Source organism: Orycteropus afer, unplaced genomic scaffold (genome assembly GCF_000298275.1).
Source record: "Orycteropus afer afer isolate SDZICR_OR568_19922 unplaced genomic scaffold, OryAfe1.0 scaffold00031, whole genome shotgun sequence".
Taxonomy (NCBI): domain Eukaryota; kingdom Metazoa; phylum Chordata; class Mammalia; order Tubulidentata; family Orycteropodidae; genus Orycteropus; species Orycteropus afer.
In genome coordinates, this window is record NW_006921618.1 from 5,691,992 (window position 1) to 5,705,565 (window position 13,574).

Sequence of the window (13,574 nt, forward strand, 5' to 3'; positions counted from 1 at the left end):
CTGGTCTATGTACAGGTTCCTCATGAGTACAATTAAGTGTTCTGGAATTCCCATTCTTCTCAATTTGTTATGATCCACAAAATTGAATGCTTTTGCATAGTCAATAAAACACAAGTAAACATCTTTCTAGTATTCTTTGCTTTCAACCAAGATCCATCTGCCATCAGCAATGATATCCCTCATTCCACGTCCTCTTCTGAATCCAGCTTGCATTTCTGGAAGCTCTCTGTCAATATACTGCTGCAACCATTTTTGAATTATCTTGAGTAAGATTTTACTTGCATGTGACATTAATGATATTGTTTGATAATTTCCACATTGTGTGGAATCACCTTTCTTTGGAATGGATACAAATATGTATGTCTTCCAGTCAGTTGGCCAGGTAGCTGTCTTCCAAATCTCTTGGCATAGCCAAGTGAGTGCCTCCAGCGCAGTATCCATTTGTTGAAACATCTCAGTGGGTATTCCATCAATTCCTGGAGCCTTGTTTTTCACCAATTCCTTCAGTGCAGCTTCAACTTCTTTCTTCAATAGCATTGGTTCTTCATCACATGCCACCTCCTGAAATGGATGATCATCTACCAATTTTTTTTGGTACAGTGACTCTGTGTATTCCATCCACCTCCTTTTGATGTTTCCTGCATCATTCAACATATTGCCCATGGAGTTTTTCAATATTGCAATTTGAGGCTTAATTTTTTTCCTCAGTTCTTTCAGCTTGAGAAATGCTGAGAATGTTCTTCCCTTTTGGTTTTCTAACGCCAGGTCTTTGCACATTTCATTATAATAACTGATTTTGCCTTCTTGAACTGCCATTTGAAATCTTCTGTTCAGTTCTTTTATCTTGTCAATTCTTCCATTTGCTTTAGCTACTCTCTGCTCAAGGGCAAGTTTCAGAGTCTCTTCTGACATCCATTGCGGTGAGGTTGAATCACCAACTTCTGGTTAGCAGTCAAATGCCTTAGACACCACAGAGCTCCTTAGGATAGGATATTAACCAATGTTAATTAGCAAACGCATTTTAGCCTTCATGATTGTGCATGTATATGTATGTATGTATGTGTATACATAGTCTTCAGATTCTCTTTGAATTGGTTTTAACATCTTAAATGAGTTAACTAAGGAGGTCAAAATCTATGACATATGTTCATTTTACATTTGTATAGAAATCATGTTTTCAACTTTTAAAAAAAAATTATGCTTTGTCAGGGGCATGGACTTTATCCTCAGACAAAACGCATGCTTTGGCAAGGTCCTTTGGTTTCCAGTATTTGGGTGGGAGCTGGGGGAGGACTGCTGTGGATGCCAAGGGAGACATCATCCAGAGGAAGTGCAGAGGGACATATAACCGACCATCACGGGCGCCCAGCTGCCTTCTCCTTCTTTCTTGCCCTCACTTCCTGTGCTCAGCCACATTTCTGCTCTAGAAAGGACACACTAACTGCATTTTCTGCACTAACCTTCATCTCCTCATTGGCTGTTCTCTGCCTGGGACACTCTTCCCTCAGATCATTTGGCTCCCTCTTACCCGCCAGGTTCCCCCTTCAAGTCATCACTTTTTCAAGGACTCCCCTGCGTCCATCTTCGGTAGCCCCAGGCACTGTGGAGTTCTGCTAACATTCAGTGCTTGGTCTGGGTGCTAGTTTCATGGGTGTGTTCAGTTAGTTCCAGTGCATCCAGTTGTGCACTTAGGATTTATGTACTGCTACTTTAATAAAAATGAAGAAATAAAAATAGAGTAGTCCTATCTCGGTATTCTCTGAATAGCCCTATTACTCCCAGATATGTTCTTATGTCTTATGTTTGAGTGTTCATTACACACACCTACTCCCACTAGAATGTGGACTCCATGACAGCAGGGACACATTTGTCACTTTCACTGCTGTGTCACCAGCATCCAGAGTAGGGCATGGCACACAGTAGGCACTTAGTGTTTGGGTAATGGGTGGATAAGGCCTGCCTGGCTGTCTGCACAGGGTCTAGTGATGCCTGGGTGTGAGGGAGGTGGTCTCACAGATCTCTGGGATCGGGGGAGAAGGGCAGCAGGGGTGCCTAACTCCAGGGTCTCACCTTCTTCTGCATCTTCTCCAGCAGCTTGCTCTTGGCCCTCACTTCCTCCTGGATGGAGTCATAGACGTTAAGCAGCATCCAATCCCCACCATCCTCCTCGGAGTTCTGCAGGGCTGCCACCAGCTGCTTTTTGCGCTCGTCAGCATACCGCTTCCGCCGCTTGTGCTTCTCCTTTAGGTCCTTATTCTTGGCCTGCTCCCCGCCCACCACCTGCTGCTCCAACAGTTGCAAGCTGCCAGCACAGAGGAGAAAGCAATCATGGCGATACCTGTTCTTCACTGAGTGCCTGCTGCCCAGCAGGCTCAGGGTTAAGCACTGTCTCACTGAATCCGGCCAACAAGCCCACTTCCCAGAGAAGTAAACTGAGGCTCAGTGAAGTGAAGCTGCTTGCGTAGGGTCAGAACCAGAACTGCTGGCCTCGCAGCCTCTCCGTCATCCCCACCACAGTGGTGCTTCTAACAACAGGGTGAGATTCCTGTGGTCCCAGCAAAGCTAACTCTCTTCCTCTACAAATGCTGATGGGTACTGGTCCCTGCAGCAGAGCAGGGTCATGCTCTTGTTTTCTCAGGCAACATGTATGACTGGGGTGATTCTAGGCCACGTGCTCTGCAGGGCGGATTTTCCTGGGCTGGGAGGAGGCTAAGCGCTGGCCACGGCTGATTTGTCACAGAGCTGGCGCTTCCATCCTTCTCATTTACAGAAGGAGCACCAAGGCTCAGCAAAGCTAAGTGGCTTCCACAAAACCACACAGCAAGTCAGGAAAGGCTAGCTCCCCAGGCACCCCTGGGACTGTGTTAGATGGTGTGTCCTTAGGGTGGGCCAAGGGACTGGGAGCTTGGTTGGAACCTGAAGATTTGCACCAACCTACTCCAAAATTCCTGAAACTTGAACCTGGGAAAGCTGGTGGGCAAGCGGATAACAGTCTCTCCACGTCTGCCGGGTGCCACTGCATCGGGAGTGCACAACCAAAATCAGGTGGCTAGCGGCAGCCTGTGCAGCTTCCAGGGAGAACCCACCCCATCTGACTATACCATTCTGCCCCGCCCCCGCACTTATAGAGATGAAACGGGGGGCTGTGAGGGTCCCTCAGTCACGTCAGGAGGGGCAGCTGGGTGAGGCCCAACAGGGGCTGGGAGAACCCATCTGCACCCCCACTCAGAGCCTGGCATGGTGCTACTACTAGCCTTGCTTGCAGGTCCCACTGCCCCAGGCCTGGTGCTTACCGGGCGAGCACCTGCTGCTGATCTATGGCAGGTGGCGCTGCCACGTCCACGTCCTTGCTCTCCTGCCTCGTGTCTCCCAGAGCCAGCTGGGGCTGCGCTGGGGCCACCAAGGCCACCTGGACCTCAGCTTCGACCTCCTCCACACCAGGATCTGCTGCTGGCACCACCTCCTTGGTCACTTCCAGGGCTAGATCAGCCTCCTGAGCAGGGAGAAATCACAATGGGGGTGGGATGGGGCAGGCAGGGCCCTGGAGACGAGCTCCCAGAGGCCTCAGCCCAAAGGGGACGTCTCAGCCCCTCCACCTCCAGGCACAGACCACCTCTGGCTCAGAGACACCCGGTTATACAACATGTCCCATGAACTTCTTACTGTTTCCATTTCTACCAACAACCCCCAAATCAGCCTCTCAGCTTCCCTTGCCCACTCCAATCCAGTTTGCACATAGCAACCAGAGCCATTTTCTTAAACTAGAAATGGACTGCATCCCTTCCCTGATTGGAGGAGCTGTTTCTGGCTTCCCATCACATTTGTAGTAAAACCCAGCTTCTCTTTCAGCCCATGTGCCCTCCAGGCACCGGCCTCTGCTTTGCTCTAGAGCCTCATCCTGGTCACTCACCCTGTCTACCTGCAGCCGCTCTGGCCTCTTCCTGTTGCTGAGAAAGTTGAGATCTTTCCAGCCACAGGACTTCTGCACTTGCTGTCCCCTCTGCCTGGTGCCCTCCCCTGGGCTCCTCCTCATTGCGTGGGTCACACTATGTCACTCTCTCAGCCAGGGGTTCCTGGGCCCCTCCACCTACCATCTACTGAGAGCCTGCAATGGGCACAAACTCCACTGCCTGCCCAGTGGTCAAGTCCGGATGCTAGCAGGCTATTGTCTTTATCCACATGGCTGGGTAACATAAGGCCCTTTCTCCCACTCCCATGTGCTGAACTGTTGTGCTTTCTTGAGAAAAAAGTGGGGTATATGAGCAAGGGTCCCCACACAACCTACCCCCTGACCTGCAGTCCTCCTCTGTCAGCATACCTCCTTCAGACCAAGGGGTCTGAGGCTGAAGGAAGTTTGGAAAGCACTGTCTCTCATGAGGGCCTCTGAGAGCAACATCAGGGATCACCGGAAAGGCCATTACTCTGACCTGTGCATTGCTTTGCCATGGCCATCTGTGACAAGTCTAGGAACAGGGTGTTGTCCCTGTTTTGTAGCTGAGGATGCCAAGGTCCAGAGGACAAGGAGACAGGAACCTATAATTCCTCCCACCATAGAGGGCCACCAGGGAGGCACCCCTAATCCTTGGCTTCAGAACTGGGCTCACCGGGCTGCCGCAGATCTGTCAGGGAAGGGTGTTTGAGGGAGAATGGGGTGGGGGGCAGGGAGAGGGTTGGTTTAAGCCAGAGTCATGCTGGACTCCCATGCTTCTAACTGCCTCTACTGAGAGCCTGCAATGGGCACAAACTCCACTGCCTGCCCAGTGGTCAAGTCTGGATGCTGGCAGGCTATTGTCTTTCTCCACATGAGTGGGTAACATAAAGCCCTTTCTCCCACTCCCATGTGCTGAACTGTTGTGCTTTCTTGAGAAAAAAAGGTGCTCTCCTCCCGTTTGTCTCTGCTGAGAGGGGATGTACATCAAGGAACGAGGAGGTGAGGGAAGAGAACAGGGGAGAGAAGAAATGAGGGAGAGAGAGGAGACAGGGTATGTTCTGAGCACCTGCCATGTGTCAGGAGCGTTACCCACAATGTCTCAGGTGAGGTATGTAGCAACATCACTATTTTATAGATTTAAAAACAGATGCCCAGAGAGATAACTGCCCGAGGTCCTTACACAACTAAGTAAGTAGTAGAGCTGAGATTTGAACCCAGGTCTGCCTGACTCAAAGGCTTGTGCTCTTATACACACACACACACACACACACAGAGGAAAGGAAAGCAGACAGCAGACAAAGGAAAAGAGAGACAATTTTTAGGGGGGAAAAAAAAGGATTGAGAAGGGAGCAGACAATGGACAAAGGGGCAGGATGAGGCAGGCAACAGCCAGGGCTCCCTTAGGGCTCGTGGAAAGTAGCTGCATTTGCACAGGCCCCCAGCCCAGCTCTCCACTCTGAGCCTGCAGGTGCATGAGGGGAGGGCCAAGGCCCTCTGGGCTCTGCAGGTCTGGATGCTCTGCATAACCAGGCCACTCAGCCAACTCCCCAGACAGGTGTCTCTCAGTCAGCAGGGCAGGTGCCCACCTGGCAGAACCTCCTATCTCGATCTCAACTCTGCTACTGACTCACTGAGAATTAGCCAGAGATTCCCTTTCCCAGACCCCTGAATGCAAGTGCCTCAAGCCGGCCACCAGAGCCAGCATGGTGGATGGAGGTAGCACATCTGGTGCCGGAGCAGCAGGGGGTAAAGCTCTGTGCTGGCCCAGAGACTCTATGCCCCAGCCCCAGCCTAGCTCAGCATGATGTCATCTACCTGCTCGGGGACCTTGGGTATGTCCTCCTGGGGTACATCTGCCCTGGCCACAGTGGAGGAGAGCCTGGCCAGCTTGGCTTCCAGCTCAGCAAATGGGTCCTGCAGGCCTGGCAGCAGCTCCAGGGGCGTCAGTTCTGGTTCCTCTTCCTGGGGGTAGCACACGTCTTCTGGCAGAGGCCTGGTGGCTGCATGGCTGAGACACTCTTCTGAGAAGTACTTGCTCTTGGACTCCTCCTCGGGCATGGAGAATTCCAGGCTGGAGGGCTCATCGGGCCCAGGGAAGGCCTCGGACACGGACACTTCCTCGAGCGTGGATGACTCATCAGATGTGAGCGAAATCTCAGACTTGGAGCTCTGCAGCTTGGGTGGCTCATCCAGCTGGGAAGAACTCGCAGACTGGGAGACCTCTGCTTGGGGCTGAGGACCGGGCACGGACATGGGCTCCGGTTGAAAGCCTGCCTCGCACTGGAAAGCAGGTGAGTACTCGCACCTGTTGGCAAACTCAGCCCTGGACATGACCTCGGCTTTGTAGAGTACTTCCGCCTTCAGGATAGCCTCTGAAAGTGGAGAATTTTCTTAGCTTTTTAAAGGGTTAGAATGAAGGGACCATTCCTCTGGAATCTGGCCCCAAGCCCACTGTCCGCAAGAGGCCAGATGAAGAATAAAAGGCTCTCAGCACCACCAAGTCTGGGTACAACTAGGACATTCCCATTCTCCTCTCTCCCATCAGAATTCAGAACTCCCTCTTTCCACCTCTTCCAGGAAGCCTACCATAACCCCTCCATTCTCTGAGATCACCAGCCATTAGGTGCTCATCTCTGACCATGCTGCTCTTGGGACTGCTCTTAATACATGAGCTGACTGCCCTGTGGGTCACGTCACCTTTCCAGGCTGTGAGCTCCTGGGGGGTAGACTTCATACCCAAGCCCCTTGGTGCCCCCATCAGGGTACCCAGCTCAAGGTTCTTGCCCATGGGATATACTAGATCCACAGTAGTTAAATGAATGCTGTGGGTGAAGGTTAGAGTTACAGACCCAATAGAAATCACTCAAAAGCCAAATAGTCAAAGTGAACTGGAGTGGACACTCTACAAGACAAAAAAAGCTGGAACGCACCCCTTCCCTCATCCTTGGAGAAAGTGGCATCCTCCTCCAAGCTTGGATAGGACCACGATCGCCTAAGCCCTTCCCTAGTGCTCCTGCCTCTTTTGGGGGGGGGGGGCTCTGTTGCTGTAGCTGCCGTCAAGTTGGCCCCAACTAATGAGGGCCCATGCACAGCAGGACTAAACTGCTGTGATCATAGCGTTTTCATGGGTTGATTTTCAGAAGGAGATCACCAGGCCTCCTTCCTGGTTCATCCTAGTCTGGAATCACTGCTGAATCCTGTTCAGCATCCTAGCAACACTCCAGCCTCCACTGAAAGAGGGTGGTGGCCGTGCACAAGATGCACTGGCTAGAAACCAAGCCTGATCTCCCACATAAACCAAAAAACCAAACTCACTGCCATCGAGTCGTTTCCCACTCAGCGAGCTCCACTGGGTTTCTGAGGCTGTAAATCTTTACAGAAGTAAATCACCCAGTCTTCCTTCCATGGAGAAGTTCGTGGGTTTGAACCACTGACCTTCTGGTTAGCAGTCTAGTCCCTTATCCACTACACCACCAGAGCTCTTTGGATCTCCCACATAGAAGGTGAGAATTTTGAACCAGCACTGCCCCTCACGGGGTTTTACACTTCCTCTGACATCCCATCTATTTCCTTATTGCTGTGTCTGGCACTCTACTAAGAGAGTCCCAATGTTCCCTTCCCTGAAATACAACATCTGCTCCCTCACCAGTGGCCTGAACTGCCCAAAGCCTTGGTTCCACACCTGTAATATGAGGATTACGGGAGCCCTCACCTCACTGGATTGTGGGGAGGGCACAAGGAGGGACTGCAGGTAAAGCACCTGACATTGCACCTGGCACCAGTGATGCCCAATAAATGGTAGTGATGATGTTACCAATATCATCACCATCATCACAAGACTGGATTTTAGAATATGGTGGTGAGTACAAGGAAATCTGGGCTGCCTGGCAGCATGGGTGTTTGAATGATATCGGCATGATGGAACATTCTAGAATGTCAAAAAGAAGACAAAAACTTCCAGAAAGGTAAACGTTCTCGCTCACGACTGAACGCTTACTATGAGACAGGCTCACAAAGACTACAGAAAATGCAGGAACTCGGGGCAGGGTCTCACCTATAAAACATGGGTGGTATTTCACAACTCTAAGTGATTCTTGAGCTGGGGCCCAGTCTGTGGCCAAACATCAGGATGTAGTCTTGTGAGTGAGAGCACTGGCTCTGGGGTCAGACTCCCTTGGTTCAAATCCTGGTTCCATTTTACTGATGTGTGTGACCTTGAATGAGTTATTTACCCTCCCTATGCTTCCATTTCCTTGTCTATGGAATGGGGGTAATTGTAGTACTAAAGAAGACCTGGTGGTGCAATGGTTAATCACTGGGCTGGTAACTGAAAGGTTGGGAGTTCAAATCCACCCAGCAGCTCCACAGGAGAAAAGACCCAGTGATCTGGTCCCATAAAGAACATAGCCTAGATCTCGGGACCATGGTCTCAGGGGGACATCAAGCTCAATTGACATAACATACTATACAAAACATTGTTCCACCTCCTACTTTGGCAAGTAGCGACTGGGATCTTAAAAGCTTGCAAACGGCCATCTAGATGCAACGATGGGTCTCTCTCCTCGTCCAGAGCAAAGAAGAATGAAGAAAACCAAAGACACATGGAAACAATTAGTCCAAGGGACTGGTAGACTATGCAATCCTCAGCCTATAAGGCCAAGAGACCAGAAGAACTAGATGGTGCCCAGTCACCACTGTTAAACACTCGGAGGGGGACCTGTGTAGGAGATCCTGGATAGAGTGGGAGAACAATGTGGAACAAAACTCAAAATTATATATATATAAAAGATGAGGTTTGCTGGTCTGATAGAGCCTGGTGAAACCCCTGAGACTATGGCCCCTAGCTGCCCTTCAAGTCTGGAATTGAACTCACTCCTATGGCTTCCAGCCAAATAAAAGACAGACATATGGGCTGAACATTTACATCATGTAGATACACTCCTTGGAGGGATCAATCATGGGAGAACAGAAGGCTGTGTGTGCACAGGGAGACAGTTGTGGGGGGGGGGCGCAGAAGTGCATGGGAGGGAAGGACACAGGGGAGAGGTAACTGTGGGGAGTAAGTGGTGGGGAGCTGTTTCATTGTGGGGAATTGAGTCAATGTCATGAGACAAAATGTGTATGAAATGCTGTGTGGAAAATGAATTTGCTCTGTAAACTTTCACCCAAATCACAATAAAAATTTAAATAAACAAAAGATTATAGCCTAGAAAACCCTGTGGAGCAGTTCCACTCTGTCACATGGGATCACCATGAGTCAGAATTGACTCGATGACCCGTGACAACAATTGTGAGCATTGAGCAGAACTCAGCCTAGTACACACCCAAAGTGCTCTGTGAACAGCTGTTATTAAAAGGAGGTGGAGAGCAAGATGGCCCACCTGCTTCCTTCCGCAGGTTCTCCTCCAGCGTGGACAGCTTCACATCGTAAGAGTTGCGCATGGCAGTGATGTCCTCCTCCAGCCGGACCCGGGACTCCTGCTCTGCCTCGTAGTCGGCCTTCAGCCGGGCCAGACGCTCCTCGTACTCCTGGGCGAGGGGATGCACGGGGGGACAGAATGTCGTCCTCAGGCCAAAACACAACTTTCACTGTTCATTTCATAGCCATTCAAACAATACATATTAACTGTACAAAAATTGGCAAATAGAAATAAGCCAAAAGAATAAAATTAACATCACCCACACAATACTGGGATAACTACTTGTGGGGAAGACTTTTCTGAACTTTTCTCTGTGCATTTTTTAATGGGCTAATAATACATGTGGAGTCTCCTAGTGGTGCAAATGGTTAATGTGCCTGGCTGCTAACCAAAAGGTCAGAGGTTCAAGTCCACCCAGAGGCACCTGGGAAGAAAGGCCTGGCTGTCTGCTTCCAAAAAGTCAGCCATCGAAACCCTACAAAGCACAGTACTACTCTGACTCAGGTGGGTGACCAGGAGTCAGAATCAACCCAATGGCACCCAGTTAATATGACACATATTTGTTTGCAGCCCATTTTCTCCACACAACAATACATGACAAACACCTTTCTGCAAATAAATTCTTACCAAATGGCTCTCAATCCATCAAGGACATAATAGTTTCATTAATCAGCTTTTCTCTCCATCTTTGCTATCACCACCAGCTCTTGTCTGAACGGCCTCCTCCCATCTGGACCCCTGCCTCCCTTCTTGTCCTGCCCACACACTTTTCTCTACACAGCAGCCACATGTCCGTTAGCTGTCTGTGCCCTGCTTAGGACCTGTCAGTGGCTTCCCACATTGACAGGATAAAATCTCAGCTGCCAGCCATGGCCTTGAGTCCTCAGACAACCCAGCCACGCCCACCCCTCTGACCTCACCTCAATTTTTGCTGACTTTGGACAGTACTGTCACCTGATCGCCTTCTTCCTAGCTCATATCAGAAGCTTCCATTACCTTCTGTCTTTACTGGATTACAGGTTTAGTGTCAGGCTTCCCACCAAGATGTGAACTCCTAGAGAAGAATGACCATCCTGTCTGGTGGCCTCAGTGCCTGGCACAGAATAGGGACTTGACAATTATCTACTGAATGCAGCAGGCAGCACTGGCAGGCTAAAGACTACACAAAGTATCCAGGCTCCGGGCGCATACTGTCAGGAGGCAGCAGTGCATTTATGAATGAATTGCAGGCATGCAGCTCTCTGTGGTTTGGAGCCCCAGCTGACAGACACCGCAGCTTTCCATCATTGTAGTAAGCCAGGAGGGGACAGGAGTTGGAGCAGGACAGCCCCATGGCAGGTGCCACCTCCCAGATGCCTCAGTCAGTGGGGAACCAGGCCAAGATTCTATGAGGACACAACATAACATAGGCTCTTCATGAGGGAAAGAATCAAACTCACTGCCGTCTAGTTGATTCTGACTCATAGCGACCCCATTGGGCTTCCAAGGCTGTAAATCTTTATGGAAGCAGACTGTCTCATCTTTCTTCCTCAGAGCAGCTGGTGGGTTTGAACTATCAACCTTATGGTTAGCAGCCAAATGCCTTAACCACTACATCACCAGAGGTCCTTGGGAAAGAGAGAAGAGGATACCAAACCAGCTGCTGTTGAGTTGACTCCAACTCATGGTGACCCCATGTGCATCAGAACTATGCTCCAGAGAGTTGCAATGGCTGATGGCTCCAGAAGTAGATCACCAGGTCTTTCTTCCAGGTTCCTCTAAGTGGACTTGAATCTCCAACTGTTCCATTAGCAGCCAAACACCATCAGAGCTTAAATGTATCTGTGCATTGTGCAACCCAGGTAGATACACTGGAGCCTCTTGGCAACGCCTGTAGTACTACTGGGGCAGGAGGTTAAATGACTTGCCCAGGACCACACGGCTCTAAATGACCTCACTGAGACTTCCAGCTTTTCACTGTCTCTCACTTTTGCTTCCTTCCTTACCCAACTGAGAATTCGGGTCCAGTACCACACTCATTCCTCAGCAGACACCCTGGACTCCTCACCCCAGCATCTGCCACTGTTTTCACCAAGACAGTCCTGAGCCCTGACAACCCAGGCCTCACCTCATCCACACCTGTACCCCAAGCAAAGCTGGCTGGAAACACACACACGCACACGAACGCACACATGCACACATATGCTCACGCAGCGACATCACAGACTGTTCTCACTTTAAATGTGAGACCCCAAATGCCACGCAGGTCTTTAGGTGGCTCCGCACACCTCCACAGCCCTTTCACTCTCCCTCTCTGCCAGCCTCCACTCCTCTCCACACTTCCGGTCTCATACCCCACAGGAAAAATTGAAGCAGTAAGATGTGAAGCCCCTCATCCTCCCCACCTCTTCCCGCCTACCTGCAGGTCAGCCCCAAAGCTCTGCAGTGGATGAACCAGCTGGGGCCAGCCCTCCCAACTCGAGGACTTTACTCTTCCAATCTTCCACCTCCTTCTTGTACCACTGATTCCTCCCTCTGTGCTAGATCGTTCCCTACAGTCTACCAAGCAGACACTCTGACTTCCAATATTAAAACAAACATACCAAAAATTAAAAAATTAAAAAAAGGCCTTCCCTTGGTCCCACATCTCCAGCCACAGCACTGGCACCAAGTGAGTTCTCAGAAAATGCTTGTTGATGACTAACTGGGGAAGGGGTGGCTAGAGTGCAAACCCAGACACTTGACTCCTGGTTGGTACTCATTACACAACCCAAGGATGAGAAGACAATCCATCATTCCAGCCTCTTATAATATGTGGATCCAACTTGATGGCAGTGAGTTGAGTTTTTTATGTAAGCAGGCAGAAAGAATGTCATTATACCCAATCTATAGATCAGGAAATAGGCGTAAACAACCTTCCCAAGGCCAGAGTCCATAAGAATTGGACTTGTAGAAACAAAAGATGGATTTAAAAAAAAAAACCAAACTCACTGCCGTCGAGTCAGATCCAACTCATAGGGAGCCCTCTTTGGGTTTCCGAGGCAGTATCACTACAAAAGTAGATTGCCCACTGGGAAGAGGTAACTATGGGGAGGAAGTGGGAGGGGAGCTGTTGCATTGTGGTAAACTATGGTCAATGTCTTGAGACAAAGTATATGTAAACTGCTGTATGGAAAGTGAATTTGCTCTGTAAATCTTCACCCAAATCACAATTAAAAATAAATAAATAAATAAAAAGTGGGGGGAGTAGACTGCCCAACCTTCCTTCCAAGGAGTGGCTGGTGGGTTTGAACCTGGTTAGCAGTCACATGCCTTAGGCACCACACCACCAGAGCTCCTCAAAAGCTGGATAGACCCTAGAAATCTACCATCCAAATCCCTCCAGTGCAGAAGGGAGGCTGAAGCTCAGACTGTCACACCTAGATTTGTAGCTAAACCAATTTCAAGCCCACTTCCCTTTCTACACAGAGGGGCCTCCTCCCCTTGTCCAGGGCTTTCTGGCTGACTCTGGAACAGGAAAGGAAGCACGGTTCCAGGCACGTAGTAGTGCTCAGTATGAACAAATGGCAGGGAGGAACGAAGGACAGACATTCTCAACAAAGCTTGTCTCACAGAAGAGACTCCAGAGTCAGTAAACAGAAACCTGGTGGTGGTGGCAACACTCGGATGTATTGTCCACTAGGCTGCCCCACAAGGAGGAGGCAGGCGACACCACATTCAGGACAGAAGGACCTTGCAACCTTGGCCAACGCTGAACTGCTAGCCTGGAACAGGGTCACTTCTCCCTGTGACCATTAGAGGGAGGCAGTGCCCGCCTTGCTGCATAGCCAGGGTGCCTGCCGACCCCAGTAGTGCATCCTTAGGAAGGAAACTTCCACCCCATGCCCTGACCAACCTGCCCTTCCCCTATTGTGGTCACCATGTGATTCCATTCCCACTCTGAACCCCAAAAGCATGCCTTCTCTGTTTAATAAATGGTGCTGGCAAAATTGGAGATCCATTTGCAGAAAAATGAAACAAGATGTGTACCTCACACCATACACAAAAACAAACTCCAGATGGATCAAAGACTTAAATATGAAACTTAAAAGTATAGAGTTCCTCAAGGCAAAACTAGGGGCAAATTTAGGGGCCCTAATATATGGCATAAATAGACTATCAAGTATAACCCAAAATACACAAACAGCAGAAGAGAAACCAGATGATTGGGACCTTCTAAAAATTAAATTTTTATGTGCTTCCAA

The 13,574-nt window shown here is 49.8% G+C and overlaps 1 protein-coding gene across 1 annotated transcript in view; it reads right to left on the reverse strand.

The window, feature by feature from the left end:
* KIF17 (kinesin family member 17) overlaps positions 1-13,574 on the reverse strand; it is a 67,731-nt gene that overhangs the window by 26,755 nt on the left and 27,402 nt on the right. Inside the window, 5 exon segments of the mRNA XM_007935660.1 lie at positions 2,071-2,302; positions 3,294-3,519; positions 4,581-4,633; positions 5,745-6,303; positions 9,313-9,460. Of these exon segments, the coding sequence (XP_007933851.1) occupies positions 2,071-2,302; positions 3,294-3,519; positions 4,581-4,633; positions 5,745-6,303; positions 9,313-9,460 (1,218 nt within the window).